Source organism: Achroia grisella, unplaced genomic scaffold, assembly GCF_030625045.1.
Source record: "Achroia grisella isolate CSIRO2021 unplaced genomic scaffold, CSIRO_AGI_Agris_v1 utg402, whole genome shotgun sequence".
NCBI classification, from domain to species: domain Eukaryota; kingdom Metazoa; phylum Arthropoda; class Insecta; order Lepidoptera; family Pyralidae; genus Achroia; species Achroia grisella.
Genome location: NW_026712841.1, coordinates 1,143,652 through 1,162,202, shown reverse-complemented (window position 1 = coordinate 1,162,202; position 18,551 = coordinate 1,143,652). Strand labels below are relative to the sequence as shown.

General features: G+C 30.2%; 1 protein-coding gene across 2 annotated transcripts in view; it reads right to left on the bottom strand.

The window, feature by feature from the left end:
• Window positions 1-18,551, bottom strand: part of LOC131844192 (gamma-aminobutyric acid type B receptor subunit 1) — a 164,058-nt gene that overhangs the window by 17,511 nt on the left and 127,996 nt on the right. For both annotated transcript variants that reach the window (XM_059193004.1, XM_059193002.1), the window contains exons 5-7: window positions 10,422-10,638; window positions 2,614-2,782; window positions 167-282 (exon numbers count right to left, since the gene is read on the bottom strand). In XM_059193004.1, the coding sequence (XP_059048987.1) occupies window positions 167-282; window positions 2,614-2,782; window positions 10,422-10,638 (502 nt within the window). The remainder of the gene's footprint in view (window positions 1-166; window positions 283-2,613; window positions 2,783-10,421; window positions 10,639-18,551) is intronic.

Sequence of the window (18,551 nt, the reverse complement as noted above, 5' to 3'; positions counted from 1 at the left end):
CTATTTCTACGAGTCTAGCCAAGACGTTGCAAATTATTATTACATAACTATATTTTAAATATTTTCGAAATGATTTGTTATGCATTGTTTGAGATTGTTTATTATATATTTATAGATTTAACTTGAATATTAATATATACGTCATCAACAAGAAACTCAAACTTACCTAAAGCAACAGCCCAAACAGCGTCGTAGGCTAAAGGCGCTTCCTGGTATCCCTCTGGGAATCTTTCGCCGTCGATGTCGTAGCCAGCTTCGCGTAAAGCTTCATTCAGTCGAGATCTATTTACACAACAAATTGTTATTCTCCTGTAGTCTATTTCCTGAGGACTCTCATCTTCAGAGTAATTACTTTCTTCAAATTGTTTATTATCTTGAAAAACGTTTGCCAGTGTCTTCGTAGAGACATAACCCGTACTCTACGCTAATGGCTTTGGTTCATGTTTCTCATTAAAATGAATCTCGTATCGTGGGTTGATAACAGACGTAATATTTTCTGGGATAATTTTATGGTCTACTCAGATACTGTTTTTGTTGCTATGATTATATTTATACTCCTTGTTAAAATGTAACATTTATAATTCATTAATAAATTATGTTGTAAAAGAAAAATGCCCAGTTATTAATTCAAGATATTTTACTTATTTGTAGTCGTGGTAGCTATTTCTTGTTAACTGAAATATACTGTAGTAATAGCGAATATGATCAACATAACCAGTTTACAAGATTTGAATCCAAGAAGAAAATTTCGGAAAAAATACGTAGATAAACGGTAAATGTATAAGTTCTGGATTCTTCAAAGGTATGTGGTACCATGGATGAAGGATGACGTCTAAAATTATGTAAAAATTAAATAAAAAACACATAAATAATATATTATAAATATATAAATTTAAATTCGTACCATAAAAATAATTCAATTTAACCTACACGAGTATATTTTATTTCTATATAAAAAACGATTCGTTCCACAATTTTGGATAAGTAATTATATAGGAATAGGTAAGAACAATTCTCTGATTGCGGAACTATCATCATCTAGAATAAAATAAATTAATATTTTAGACTTTTACATAAGTAAAATACATTTACAGCTGAATTAAAAATTACTTCTATTGGCACGCGGTTGAAAATATTAACTATTTCCATTTTGTATTCATTGTGTTTATTACTGCTACACCGTATGTACGAGTATCTGGCACTCGTAAGCTATTCTGTAGTTATATTATCACAGAGCCAACAATCTTGTGGAGCATTCTAGACGCCAAATAGCGCCACGCCACGATAGCACTGTTATTGGTTTTGGTCTCATATAAACAATAGGTAGTTATTAACAATATACAAATAAATGTTTGAAAATGTATAACATTTTTTTGGCACCATAATATAATTGTTATCTTTTTATCAGTAATCACATTATATTGTAAGTGCTTATTAAAATACTATATTACACTAATTATATAAGTATATGTACGTAGGATTATGTACATACATAGTATGTATATTCATCAATTATTATAGAATATTTATAATGTATTTTGGTTACTGTTAAATTTAAGTGATGTAAATCTCTTTTATACTTAATTTATTTATTTTAATTGGCCTTTTATAACAATTTATATTAGGCGGTAGACCATAAAAATTTGTAAATCATATTCTGTGCAAAATTTATATCTTTATCCCACACAAAGGATATCCGAAATTCCTTTATGAAGACACAGATAACAATAAAGTCCTGTCTCGAATAGCGATAGCGCACATCTCTAGGCATTTTCAACTCAAAGTGTCGTACTTCCAAAGAATAGAATATTATGTTCCACCGCGTAAAACTTGTGTGAAGAGCTTTTATTTAGGGCTGCACCTTATAAATGTCTTTGGGCTGTTTTCCTCGAGAACACAAAAGAAATGATTGTCAGAGGATTAGATTGGTCGTCGTTTGCTATTTGTTATGGGTAATGTTATTATACTACCAACGAGTCAAACTATTTTATTTCAACCCACTTCTAAAAGTGAAGGTATTCAATGCTTACTTTGCTGCGTTCGCTATTCGATATTTTCACCACATGGACGGACTTAATTTTAAATTTGCACTAATTTGCTCGTGATGTACTTATAATGAGTACTTCATCATTATTACATAGTATACAACAAACACTGTCTGTCCCAATGTATGCTTATATCTTTAAAACTACGCAACGAATTTTGAAGCTGTTATTTTAATAGATAGAGTGATTGAAGAGGAAGGTTTTATATATATAATACATGTACACTATTGCGTAGCCGGGGCGAGTAGCAAGTAGATAATAAACCCTCAATACTCGTATTCGCCTGGCTTTTACTAATTAACTAAATTGAAACAAAACGAATAGATAACTTTTTGATACTCATTGAAGTCTAAATCTGAAATATAGTATATTAAAACATACGTAAATGTTACACTTATGGAAATATTCTGTAAAAGAAACCCAACCTCTGTAGTATATTACCCATTGTTTTTCGAAATTTCGCGGGTACGAAATATATATTATATTCAACTAGATTATAGTTGAATAATATAATGTCATTCAAGTGATCTCAATTTAATCAAATTCAAAGTGAGGCTGTTACACTAACCGAAAATCTTCTGACGTCATCCCAGAGATAGTAGTCTGGTTAGCATTCTGGTTCCACATAAGGGCTTCTGTTGTTAGGTGACCTTCTGCTGCCTCCCGCATTTGCTCCACGGTGCACTCAATTCCTTCTCGTTCTAAATTCGTCTCAAACCAGTTGTCTTCATACCAGCCTGCGTCAATATTTTTATTGTAATTAATTATATGTTTATATTAATAATACATATTATTATTATTTATATTGCAGGGAGAAAATCAAGTACCTAATAATATATCGGCAATATATATTATAATATTGTATAAATTTTATGTATATGTTTTTGTGGAGACAAATAAATATATTATTAATGTACTTGCGTATTAAGTAAAAGTCATAAAACTGAGTCTGAAGAAGAAGAGAGCGTGTATTAGTAAATGTGAAAGCTTTCATTATTTGATATACTCGTATATGTATACATGTTACAATTATACAGTGTATGAAAACTATGTCCGATCTGAAAGGGTGTATAAGTATAAGAGAATAGGTAGGAATAGAATAGAATATAAAATCATTTATTCAAATAAACTTACATTGAAGCACTTTTGAATAGTCATTGCATTTTTTTTAATCTACCGCTCGTTCGGAAAGCTGTCTCTTCACAAGAAGAACGAGCAAGAAACTTGCGTGTTGCTCTTTTAAATAATTTTATTATTATTTTACATTTTTAAGTTTAAGTGTGTGAATACAAATCACCAATTAGCACTAATTCAATTAAATACTCAAATAGAAAAAATATTGAATATATAACCAACTGGTTAAACAATTAATAAGAGGAAATCAGTCATAGTGATTAGAGCAGACCAGTCCCTACAAGCAGCACCCGTTCATGAGTATGACGGATGAGCCAGCCATCACTGCGCTCGACCATATTTTAGGGAGCCCAATGACCCGGCCCACCATGCCGCCACAAGTCTGGACATTTTAGTGAGCATGACTACTCAAAACACTAGACCACGTCAAAGCTACTTACAATTGCCATCTGATAGTTATAATATTCACATTTTACATAAGAATGCATGCGGCAATCAATACAAAAACCGCTACGCTTTCATATTTCTAAAATAATTAAATCAAGAAAGCAATGAGGAAATTAAATTATAACGTTGTATGCTAATTATTTACTTGATATGTTGTCATCTATGAATTCGTCTATCCTGTAATAGGCTTTCTTACATAAAAATTGTTTAATATTAGATTTAATGCAGATTCTGGCAGTTTATTATAAAATCTTACGCAATTACCATAGAATTACTCATTTTGTGTAGACGGCATTTAGGTAAAATAAGCTTATTTGTATTGCGTAAGTTTCTACCTGTACAGTCTTTGAGTTTTTTAAAACTCTCTAAGTTCTTCCGTGTATACATGATATTTTCATAAATGTATTGTGAAGTAACGGTGAGGATATTTGATTCTTTAAAGCACTGACGTAATGACTCTCTTGAACCCATACCATAAATAGAACGTATGGCTCTCTTTCTTTCGTAGGTACAAGTGAAGTAACAGTCTATAACTATAGTATGGCGTATAAGTGATATTCTCAAATTAATTAATTAAAGATAATAAAATTGACACTAATCAAAACGTCACTTATGGTTAAAAGTTACAAAACGCTGTGTAGGAGACCAGTGGTTATAAGTAATATTTTATATAATCCTAATCGACACAGGGTAGGTCCAATTTATTCGGAGTTTTATTTCATAAAAATGATTTTCCTTTATCTATGAGTACGTCGGCGTCGTCCTCGACCATTATTTATCCCGTTTCTCTATCCATTTCCTTTGTCCTGTTTGTTGTTAGTGAGCCTGAGGCGAACAAACGTGTGTTTGTTGTGTTTCTACAGAGTTCGTGGGTATATATCTAAGTATTTCCATGAAACTTGGAACATGGTGACATGTTTTGCAAGTTAACTTATACGTGTTTATATCTATAATGAATAATAGTATATGTATATTAATATTCATTATATATAATACAGTAAATGTGAAGGATATAATTACGAGTGACAGCATATTTTGTTTGAATATAGAAAATAGTACAAAAAAATCAACGTTTTTGGTTTGATATTTTCGGTAATATTGAAATGATTCTGACTATTACTTTTATAGCGATATGTATAGACAGATTTTAAATCCATGTTGGTTTTGTATTAAAAAAAATATAACGGCTGAAGTCGGTTTTTTAGGAAAAAAGAAAATCTGAAAATTATTTATTTTATACGTTACAATACTACGTAAGTTTGGAGTTAGAACGTTTACCACGAAAAAATCCAATAACAACAGTTATGTAGATAGTATCATATAATTTATTACCACAACCCTTGCTTACTTGCTCTAATACGTAACACACACATAATAATAATATTTTTTTCTATATAGTGCCCATGAATTATATACTTTAATATAAATATAATCTGCCAGTTTACAGGCCTTCCAAAATCAACGGTGCATGATAGGGCAAAGTGGGCTTTAGATTATCCTAAAGGGAGAGAGGCCATTTCTAAGGTACTTATACACTCCTTTGGGATAGATGAGTTGAGTGCTACTTGACAGCAAAATATATTATTTGATACGTATTTATCCCAAATTTACTTCTAAATGGGAATTATATATTTTGTTTTTTTTTTTATTTTAATTGTGAATACAATAAAAATAATGGCATGACTATAATCTGATGCATTGAGTATTCTTTGGTTGAATCAGTTTGCATATTGCTTTTGTATTTAGGTTTTGATTTTTAGAGATCTCATTATTTTACGAGAACCCTTTGGTTAAAAAATAGTATTAATATTTTGTGAAAAGAATGTAAGTTAAAATACTTAAACCATGCCTTATAATTGCCTAACTTATACAGTTACTGTATAAAATCTATTAGATTTCAGTTAATTTACAATGCTTATATAACATAAATTTACAGTTCAATTTTGAACTCTATGTCAATAACATTACTGGTACTACGATGAAGGATAAAATTGAGAATGAATTCTGACGGGTATGAAGCATCGACACCCGCTCATGCTTTACACGAAGTAATTTTGAGACTACAGCGATAAGCCTCGCATTAATCACATTTTTCTATCAATTTTTGTTTACGATATGATATTAAAGCATTGCTAATAAATTATTTCATAAAATATCAACTTGTAGTTTGAAACAAATAATAATAGAAACTACTTATCAATAACTTACTTTATTTTTCAAAATAAGCTATTAAAGTATTGATTAATAATGACACATTTCAACATATTGCTTAAAATTGAATAAATATTTTAATCAAATTCTTAATTAAATTAACAATTCTTAATTGGACTGTATTTTTTATAATATAGTACAGTAAGAAATATATTAGCAACTTATGAACTGATTTCGTTTATTATTTCTTTAAACCACTAACCAAAAGACATATGGTATTTCATTTTATATGAATATCTCTTATACTTTTTGATAACAAAGTTGTAATAAAAAATACATGGAGGGAGTAAGTAGGAAAAAATATTTACCGTCACATACCTATACGTTTTATTACTGGGAATATCGAAGACGTAAAAAATCTGCGAGCACAAGGCATATCTACGTTGAGTTGGTGATCGTGTCGATTATTTTTATATGAAGTGATCTCTTTAGTGGCCAATTTTATAGGCCGTAATATACTTTTATTACAGGAGAGAAAAGATTTCTAGCAAATATTAAGGTCAAACGGATGGTGATAACCTGCCGAACTCTACGTATGTCTGGCGAGGTGCCAATTCGAATGCATTCAGGTATATGTTTTTAATAAATAACAGTCTATACGGATCTGATACTAGGACTTGTACTGTTTTGATTAAAATTATAATATCTAAAAATTTTGTCATTTGAACAGATACAGCATAAGGCGTTGAAATCGGATTTTCTATGTTATGGCTCTATAGATAAATTAGGCAAGTAGTAGTATTTGCAGCGAAGAATTTGCAACATAATGTGCCAGTAGGTATATGCAATGTTAGTCTATGTTATTGGTTTGTTTGTTGGAATTACTTTAGTAATTTCCAATCATTGCTACGTGGTACGTGGTTTGCCATCAAAGCAAATACAAAAATATTTTCAATATAGATGGAAATGAAATATGACTTTTTTCACATGCTAGCAGACAGTGTATAAATATGTACAATCAACCTAAATTTAGCAAAAAGTTGAAAGGTGTGCAGATTTATTTAACGTTATCATGGAATTTATGGCTGAATTGCAAATTGTTCACAACGGTTCGTTAAACAGAATGGAGAGACGATACATATTTTAAGGATTGAATTGCAATCAAAATTTTAATCGTTAATGAGAATTGATTGAAAAGACAATCACCATTTGTAACAACTGTCATGCCGGTTGTCCCAATTGAATTTCATTAATACACAGTACGGATTTTATTACCATTCCATTTACGGTATAAGGTAAAAGTTGGGAAGTGAAACAAAGTACAGTAAGTTAAATGGTAAGGAGAAATTGCGTCCCACTACCACTCAGCTATTGTCATGGAAACAAGTGACTCAAGAGTTTTGGAGTCTATATTTGATATTAAAATTTACCTAAATATGTTTTAGCAATATTGGTATCATCATTATATTGTAATTGAGGCAGTGAAATAGCAAAGACTATATGTATATATATATGTCCGTATGTCTAGTCACTTGCATGCAGAGTATTACGGACATTATGTTATCACGTAATGCTCGTCATACTACCTACTCATGTATTGTCATTCCAGAGAACTAAGTTGTCTTTTATCCTATAATTACAATACCATATTTCATCTTTCAACCAAAATTTATTTTACAAAGCAAGATGCTGTGCGGCTAAAAAGTGATAATATTTTACAAAGTCTACTTAGGTCAAAAGTTACTTGATATATAGCAAGGTAACCTATCTATAATACTTAAAACTGTGGATTGCCATTTTGTATTCGGTCCTTTGCGTGATCCGTGGTTATTAGGAATATTGTTTTATAATAGCTGTATCTACTACTGATTCGAAAATAATTTTATATATTAATTTAAATAAGCATTTAGCATAAGGACTTTTGGAATGCCAAATAATTGGCTGACTGGTTATTGTAGTTAGTATGTATAATTGATAATATCATATAACATCAAAGTATCAATTTCATACATAAATTGTTAATAATAGTGGATTTTTACTAATTTGTAAAACGTCACAGTTTGTACCAAATCATGTTTAAATTTGTCAAATGGAAATCATCACTACATAATATGAAACAAAGTCTCTGTTCGTCCCTATGTATGCTTAAATTTTTAAAACTACGCAACGGATTTTGAAGCTTTTTTTTAATAGATAGAGTGATTCAAGAGGACGGTTTATATATATAATAATAATAATACATGTACAACCGTGCGATGTCGGGGCGAGTAGCTAGTTATTTGATAAAGTGAAGAGCTAAGAGCTGGTATGAAACTAAGATATAATTGATCTTTCATATAGCCCGTAATTTACTGTTATATAATAATTTGTATAAATGAACGATACGCAAGTTTATTGTTCGTTTAGTGATGAGATTCAAAATAATATGTATGATTATTTAAAAGTACTTAATTCTAAGTTTATTTAAATAAAGAATTTCTCTATTCTGATCTATAGAAATATATATATTCTTATTTATTTATACTGAGCTGTCTCTGTTACTATTTCGTTTTAAGGTAAATGTTAAAAAAGTATTTCTTACATAATAAATAATACTAGAGTGGCTAAGTGAAAAACGGGCAACGCAATCTCGAATAAAAGCAAAGTGATAGAATACGACATGCAGATATCTATTTTGTTGTTTTATTATACTCTAGTGTATCGTTATCTTCGTCTACTCCTCACAGTTTTATCTTAGGATTTTTTCTCACTTCCATTACTGTCCCGTTGTGGTTACTCCCAGAGGAATCATCTGGGAAATTCATTAATAAATATCTCAGACTCTCCTGTGAGAGTCATTTATAAAGGAAAACCGCAGAAACTAGTTTGCTGTGCACTAATATATCATTTTTAATATTCTCATTATTTATATAATATTTTGTGGCTGACTTTAGAAAAGTGCTAATGGCTATAGTGGCAAGGTACAAGTGTAAAATGAAAGGATTAGAGGGTGGAGGGAGATGAAACCAGGTCACTTGGCCCGTTGATTTTGTCGACCAGACCAGACCAGTGTACCTTTGGCGACCAGATCTTTCAGTTTGCATTACGAGGGATGAGAGATTAAGTTGTACATTCAGATTAACAACTTTCAGAAGCATATAAGAAATCAAAGAACATATTTTTCACATTACTCATAAAAGTAAAAAATCTGGATAATAAATAATTGAGATTTAATTATTTTTCCTATATTTGATGATAATAATGATATAATACGTTAAACAAAGCTATATAAAATATAACACAGATAACACCAACACTACAAGATCAATTTTTTTTAAGATTTCTTAACTCATTTCATTTTGTCTGTTTATCTGTTGTCTGTCTGTCACTATGTTTAATATGATATGAGATAATAAAACATTACTTTACAAATACTACACCATTTTGTAGTAGCTGCTTTAATGTACTTGCAAACAATTTTGTACATTGTTCTTACATTGTTTATTAAGCGTGCGTGCATATACCGCGAACCATCGTTCGTTCACATCTTTATTCCTTTAATAATCCTGTCTAGCTTCCCATAATTCATAACGCTCCCTTTATTGCTCTCTGTCGCCCATATTAATGATATGTTGTTTTAAATTTTCTTCATATGAACACGCGTACAGTATGGGGGAGGTAATAAAAGGAATTGTACATCACAACTGGTAAATAAATGATGCTATTTGAGTTTGTTCAAACGTTTTTTACTCATGTAATGAGGTTGAATTTTTTTGCAATATTTGAAACGAGGATAGATTGTAAGCAGTCATTATTATAAGATATGCATGGTATACCAAAGATAAACAAACTTTTTTTTTAATATAGGTATAGCAGTGTTTGTATATTTTAAACTTTTAATCATACCCCTTGAAACCTATTCTAAACGATATATTTACTTACAATTAAATTTACAATTAATCCCAGTTCTCATTTATGAAATTGTTTATGCTATTATATTTTTTAACAATTACGATAATAGACTATCATATAGGTAAGAGTCGCATTGTTGAAATAGAGGAAATCCCTACTTGAATTAAGTTACTACAAATATTTTGGCTAGAATCTTGGCAGTTTGTTAAATATAATTAAATGTGTAGTAATGGATATAGTAGTAGATATGCTACAAATAACATTATTTAATAACTTTATATAATTACCAAAGTACATTTGTTTTTTTGGCACACATATACTTTGGTATTTATTGTGAATGAAAATACGAGAATTCTCATCATCATTGAGAATCATTGAATGAAAATACGAGAGATTTTTTTGAAAAATATCAGCAGACGAATCATAATCTTCTTCCTGAACGAAGTCAAATAAAAATACAGAAATTAGGTTTAGGAGGTCCCAGAGAGCTGTAATCAAGAATAGTAATGTCCTATGAATATTCACAGTGACATATTTTGTTTTTATGTAACATGAATGGTAAAGTATCTGATAACACACTGTTGGTATGTGATAATCGATAGTGAAAAAAGAAGGACAATAATGCCTTCGTGTTCAGCAATTTCACTGTTTATATTACTCTTCAACTGCAATGCTTCTTCTAAAGCTAGATAACAAATGAGACAGATTATGTATACTTTATACGTTATTTACCGCGGCAAAACATTGTCTTACCTATAAAAAACCATACATAGGATTTTCCATAAAGTCGATGTTTGTAGACTTCACAGAGGACCCGACGAGCTGCTACCACGTAGAATAGGCCTACAATGACGCGCGCATCCTGGCGTCGAAGGTTGCGGACAGCATCCGCAGGATCTGACAGGAACGACTGTCTTGTGACGATTTCAATGCCGACTTTTTTGCAGTGGGCCTCCAGATCTTCAACAGTCTATAGGAAGAAAGAAAAACATGGGTAACTTAACTAGCATATGGATATTTATATAGTAAAATGTCCCATAATCATTATTTTCAGCTACTTTAATATATTTTAAAATGTCTGTGGTTACATTTTGAATGTATTAAAGGATGGTATTACTAACGAGTAATAGGTTTAAAGTGTTCCAAGAACAATAAACTTCATTTATTATTCTCGGAACTTCAAATTACCGGATTTGTAACTGGCTGATTAAGTGGAAACATTAATTTTATATTAATTAGAAAATTAGAAAATTGGATGTTATCTTTAAATTATATTGTATTACAAATTGAAGTAAAAAATGAGTAATAAACAGGTACAATATTTTTTTTACGGACATGAACTAGGGTTTTTTTTCGTCATATATTGTATTACATAATAATCTTTTATACATTTTTCTTACTTGTTGGAAGTTTATTAATTATGTAACGTATGAAGGCAGTTAAATTTTGTAGAACAAAATACACAGTCTACATAGAACATACTTTTATATGAATAAGAATTACTACGTGCGAACTTTCGCAAGTAATTTATTTGAGTCGAAAATAGGAGAGCAAGAACGCTTGAAACCCACTGATGCAGAAAAAACAGAGCTGCACTAATTACATTGAATACAGCGTGAAAGGCCGGGCGCTATTCATTGCGGCAACTATACAGTTCCCCTCGTTATGGCCTGTGCCCTCTATAAATAGGTGTTTTCAGCTTACAAAAACATATACGTTGAGTGCATGGAATTAGAACTATGGAGAAATATATCCTTACTAGTACTATTATATTTTAAAGTGTGTTTGTAAATATGTTTCATTGTCAAATAATTGGCGTCGACTTTGAGATGATATATGTAATTTAAGTATACCTACAAAATATATTTTTAATATAACTGCAATGACATACACACCGACAGTCCACCTCATGGTAAGTGGTAACCTTAATAACATCAATAGATGACGCGATATTGGTGATACTGTTCGTCTGTTCGCATTACGGACATTGCTTTATAAATACGGGCATTTATACCGATCTGTACCGATGCATTAAAACCTATAACAAGGTCATGACTACTTATTATAAGTGTCTCGTTTGAGTCCTTTTTATATTATTCTTAGGTAGTGACAGAATAGGTGTGGTCGGTCCCGTTTTACTTCATTAAATTTGCAAAAAGTCAAACCATATCCCTAGACCTAGGCCATTTTATTTTATTTCTGGTAAATGGACGTTAAGCGGCCAATAAATTACCAGCGTGTCAACGGGCTTTATTGTGACAGATAGTCGAAGAACTGGATAAAACGGAAAACTTTTTGAAACAAGTCGACGTGACATTCAGAAAAAAGTCGGGACTTTTTGCGTGTTGAATTTGTTTTTGACAGTTACGGCATTTATATTTATTATAAATTGTCGTCATATAATTTAGAATATTTTTTTTGTTATAGACACACCCGTATTATATAGTAGTTACCTACCACTTATTTATTCAGTTTTTTCGAGTAAAAAGTTGGAGGTAAAAAATATTACTTATTATATTTTATATTTAATAATTATTATATTATATTAAATATTCTATTAGTTAATCCGAAGTAAAACAAGTAGTACTATATTTTTATTATTGTTTTTATTTATTTGTATTTCATGTACCTTGAATGATACAATAATACTAGCAAACCCGCTCAACTTCATATGCGTTACATTGTCCCCGATTTTGTAACATTTTTCATTGCATCTCCGCTCTTATTGGTCATAGCGTGGTGTTATATATGTGTAACCTTATAAGCTTTTCATCTATATAATATTAATATAGATGCGCGTATGATATGTATATATATATATACGCACATAAATTTCCTTTTATTACTACTCATAATAAAACAAATTTTATAAGTAGATGGCACAGATAAGATTCCATTAGTTTGGTTAATTTATATATTGTAATAAAAAATATAATAATGTAATTTGGCTTATGAAGTGAATACAATTTAGTGCGGTTTACTGTTCGATCATAACTATTAGATCTACATAGTTATAGCAGTGGGGATCAATGGCATAGTAGCCATTTTTAGTTCGAAAAACGGATTTAGATGGCGTCATTGGTATCGAATGGAATTCAACATTGTTTTGTAATCGTTTAAAACCCAAAACTATGTTTTTAAAAAGGTTTAATCTAATTTTAAAAAGTCATATATAGATGTTAAAATGAAATAATGCGTTTTGAAAAGTAATTTTCATATATTTACTCATTTTGTTGTTGCCCTGTATTTGTTTACAATTTAATCATTGCTAATTGGGGCTTATTGTTTCCAAAATACTTTCATAGATGGCGCTGTTTTCATTTGTATCACCGTATTTTAAATGTTTATTTTATATTTTCAAATAATAAGTACTTACTATATTATTATGATAAATTAAACATAAAAAAAGTTTAAGTAAATATAAAACAGCTAAACAAGAAAACCATATTATTCCAGTAATACTTATTTAGAAAGTGTTGCCATATTAAAAATAAATGCATAGATTTATCGATTTTTTCGAATAATCGATAACAGGATATTACAACGCATTATTCGATGGTGCTTTTAATTAGTCTTTGCAAACAGTAAAATTTCATCATTTTGTATTATACTCTTATTTGGAACGAATTGCAATGCATAATTTTTACTCGACGACGGTAAAATAGAGAGATTTTGACAGGTATGCAAGTACTATATATTTATCTGTTCGCTCATAACTTCGAAACTTGAAGAGGGAAATATTAATTAGATTGATCTGATATAAGTGTACTCTATTATATCAACCTCCACGCGGTCACCCTGGTAATTATAGCAATTAATGACATTAGTGACATAGTTCTTCTATTAAAAATAAATACCTACTTATTGTAATTTAATGAATGAGAATTGAATGTGGTATAGAGTATATAAGGTCAGCTATACCTTTATGAAACCTCAATAAACAAGTGTTATATGGTATCTAAATTACTGACATTGATAGCTAAATATGAGGATCCTCGAATTTTTTAAAATACTCATAAGAAACTTTACAAATACTCGAATTTTGCTTTTGTAGAAGGATATTTTCAACCTTACTAAATTGTACAAGGTTTTGAAACGATAATCATTCATAATACTATGATATATTACTGATCCTAGTACCTACTATTCATGATAATTAGTTTTTTAATATCTCCATTCGAGGGTAGGTTATTCATGATTTATATTATTAGATTTCATCACAAATAAAAATATCGATTTAAAATCGTAGGTTGGTCCATATTTTTTTATTATATCTAAATGACAACGAGTACTGGCAACATAAATTAAATTTTAAAAATATAAAATATAGTAATAAAATAATAGGATAAACGACTTTAAGTCAAATGCTTAAAACATATTTTCACTAGCATTGGATTTTTTCTCTTTTTTCATCATTTAAGTTAAGTAGGTACTTCAACTTTTGAATTGTTCCTGTTCAGAGTTCATTGAACTTCTTATTTTTTTGTCAAACTCAATAATTTAAATGTGTCTAAGGACTACTACAAATATTTAGTAAACTATCGTGTCTTTGAGGATTATCTCATACCAGGTATAACTATAAGTTGTTAAAAACTTGCATATGTATGCGTGTGTATCTTTCATATTAAAATATAATAAACATAGGTACTTGGTGACCGCTTTAATGTGGTATTATTATGTTTTTATTATTGTTATGAATGTAACTTCAAAAAACTAACACTGATTTTATAATTTTTGATTGATTGAGAAAATACTGAAAATTATTAATCAAAATAAAGTACTAAACAGTAGTATTATTTTTATATTTTATTAGAACTGAATGAATATGATGTATGAATAATATGTTTATTGTGCTAATAAGGTTACAGTTTAGTTACTTTCATGTAAATTCATTCATGTAAGTTCATGAAAATGTAACATGGTATATGATATTGTTTTCAGATTTTCCTGACATCAACAACTTAATACTGAACAAAGTTTAAACAAATAAGAGATGATATTCTAAATCTCCTAGTCATTCAGATGAAGATAAATAACATTTTTACTGTAAAGAACAGGAGTTCAAAAGAATAAGAAATATATATATATATATATATATATATATAAACACCTCTTTGGGCACTTTGTTGATCACGCCACAACCTAAACACTTGCCGATTCCACCTTTTACACTGAATAACTTGAGTCCTATCGCGTATATCTCAGGCGGTATGGCAACGTCGCATTCTATTTTGCGATGTGGCCATATATATTCGTCGATAGTACGATATACTCGACACTTTTTTTACTAATAATTCGTGACTGAATGGCTCCGAACGGCTAAATTTTTGGTATACACAAAGACTTTTTGGCTCTGAATATATTCCAAAAATCAATTAATTATGTTGATCACTTTATATACTCGTCCTTACTGCGATACTTATTTTCATCCGAATATATATAGATACCGTAACGGTCTATCAATTATGAATTTATTAATTTACTAATGTAGATATTTTATATTCGCAATGCTCCATACATAGTAACTCCACCGTTGCAGGGGAGAGCACCGTACACCGCACCCCGCGCACACAAACAAATTAGATATTTTTTGAATACACAAAGACTTTTTGGCTCCGTATATATATTTCAAAAATCAATTAATTGTGTTGATCACTTTATATACTGGTCCTTACTGCGATACTTATTTTAATCCGAATATATATAGATACCGTAACGGTCTATCAATTATGAATTTATTAATTTACTAATCTAGATATTTTATATTCGCAATGCTCCATACATGCAAGCTCCAGCAACGGTGGAGGCAGGGGGAGCACCGTACACCGCACCCCGCGCACACAAACAAATTAGAATAAATTAAATTCATAAGATTATTTATGTATTTCGACTGCCTCGGTGGTCACACCGCTTTACATCCGATGGTCGCGGGTTCGATTTCTCGCACGGTGCAAACATATGTACTCATCGGTCATCGATTGATTTCATCGGTCTGGGTGTTTTATACATATATTATATATGTATTTACAAGATAAAAATATCTATTTATATCAGTTCAGTATCAGTCTGTGTTAATTGTCCAGCGCTATTTATTATATTTTTATAAACGGTTATCTTTTTCCATCGCACCGCTCGCTATCGACAGTGAATTCATAGAAATGTCACCCTAAAAACAAAAATAGTTTTGTATTTCAAATACTAAATGCAAAATAGGTATTTTCAAAATACTTTTTCAAAATAAAGTACCTTTTGAATTTTTGTCCAAACCTCAGATATTTTATTTATTTTACATAGGTATATCAATCATTACATAGTGTAGTATAAAACAAAGTCGATGTCGCATCTAACAGTACATAAATAAAGAAAGAAGACTTTTTGGCTCTGATACCGTAACGGTCTATCAATTATGAATTTATTATACCTAATCTAGATATTTTATATTCGCAATGCTACATACATTGTAATATCCGCCTCCATTCATTGTAACGGTGGAGGGACTAAATAGTTGAATAAAACTGAATAAGCAGTTGCTCCACTCTATAGGTATGCGTCGTCGTCGTATGCTGTTCATTTTTTCACTCGTTTTGGCGCCAAGAGAGGGTCACATAGTCGTGGTCAAGTTAAGAACTTATAATTTAATTTTGATGACAATAGATACAAGTAAAAAGTAGGTATTATATTAATGTACGTAAGTACTGTACTTAAAAATATTTATTCTTTATTGTACATTTGAAAAACTTAACACTTAAGGACTTGTACATATACACGTACATACTGCCATTTTCTCTTAAAGACATCCAGAGAAGCACTATTTATCAAATACGCGGGGTGCACCGACCTTTGACCTTATAACAGCTGATTCGCGCGTAACGAATTACATTGCTACTTACATTACTATTTTATAGTGGATATTTCACTATAAAATATTATTATTTCTTTAGATTATGACATAATAGCATAGTTTACATGATTTTAAGGGAAACATACGATAAAAAAAATTCCCGTAAAATGTAAAAGATAAAAAATGGTTATTGTTGGTTATCCTTGAGAGATAGACATATACCATCACGGACTTTTTTGTTGACCTTATTTTGATACATCTCAAAGCACTAGACAATACGCATTTTCATTAAACAGTATTGTATTTTTTTTATTTATTTAACTTTAATGCACAAAAAAATTTGTACATGTGGCGGACTTAATATCTTGCCGCGTTATTTACCAGGCAACCATGAGTGGTGCAGCGAAAGATTATTGGCGGTGCACTAATATAAATAAGAAATGTCAAAAAAAGATATATAAATACAAAGCAAAATATACATTTCTATAAAAAAATAACAATATACATACATAAATATATAACCCATAAATGTATAAATAAATACATAATGACCCGATAATCAAATTATAAGTACAGTCTCAAATTGAAAGTAAGAAAAACAGAAAATATAGAGAGAACTATAGGGATATAACAGAAAGATGTTAAAAAAGGAGAAGGACAGTAAAAAAGTTACAAATTTAAATAATATTCCCGCAATTTCTGTTTAAATGAATTTATTACATTATTATATATATTAGGCATACGACTAGCCTTATGACTGTTACTTTTTTTTTAATCTATACATCTATACATGTAAATAAAATTGGAGTGTCTGTTTGTAATATTGAAATAACCGTTTTTACTACTTGCATATGAATATAAATCCGGTACATACACCAAAATAACATATTTTACAAGTTTTGTCTGTCTGTCTGTCTGTTTGTTCCGGCTAATCTCTGAAATAGCTGGACCGATTTTGACGGGACTTTTTTTGGCAAGTAGCTGATGTAATAAGGAGTAACTTACGCTACTGTTATTTTAGAAAAATAAAATAAAATTTCACGCGGACGAAGTCGCTGGGGCCAGCTAGTCTATAGATATACCGAGATTTAATATTTAAGTTGCTATTATGTTGTTGACAAAATTTTACTGTAATGTTACTATTACGTTATCCTACACAATTTGTATTATTTTGGATGAATAAATAAATAAATAAATAATAATCTATACATCTATACATATAAATAAAATTGGAGTGTCTGTTTGTAATATTGAAATAACCGTTTTTTACTACATGCATATGAATATATATAAGGTACATATACCAAAATAACAATTTTTATAATTTTAGTCTGTCTGTCTGTCGGTCTGTTTGTTCCGGCTAATCTCTGAAATGGCTGGACCGATTTTGACGGTACTTCTTTTTGGCAGGTAGCTGATTTATAAGGAGTAACTTAGGTTACTTTTATTTTAGAAAAATAAAGTTTAATTCCACGCGGACGAAGTCGCGGGAACAGCTTGTTTTTAATAAAAACATCTTTTTTGTGGTACTTGAGAATGTTGAAGCCTGTTGTTTGTAATATTGAAATAACTGTTTTTTACTACTTGCATATGAATATAAATACGGTACATAATACACCAAAATAACATATTTTACAATTTTTGTCCGTCTGTCTGTTTGTTCCGGCTAATCTCTGAAATGGCTGGACCGATTTTGACGGGACTTTTTTTGGCAGGTAGCTGATGTAATAAGGCTACTACCTAGTAACTTAGGCTACTTTTATTTTAGAAAAATAAAGTTAAAAACCACGTGGACGAAGTCGCGGGAACAGCTACTGTATAATATATTAGAGATACCTACGTGTTTTTTTATTGATGACTAGCTGTACACGGGATTTCGTCCGTGTGGAATTTAACTTTATTTTTCTAAAATATAAGAAGTTAAATTCCACGCGGTACAGCTAGTTGTCGGTAGTCTAGCGATTTAGCTAGCACACTGCTTGGATTCCTGGTCGAGGGTTCGATTCCTCGCACGCTGCAAACATTTGTATTCGTGAGTAGGA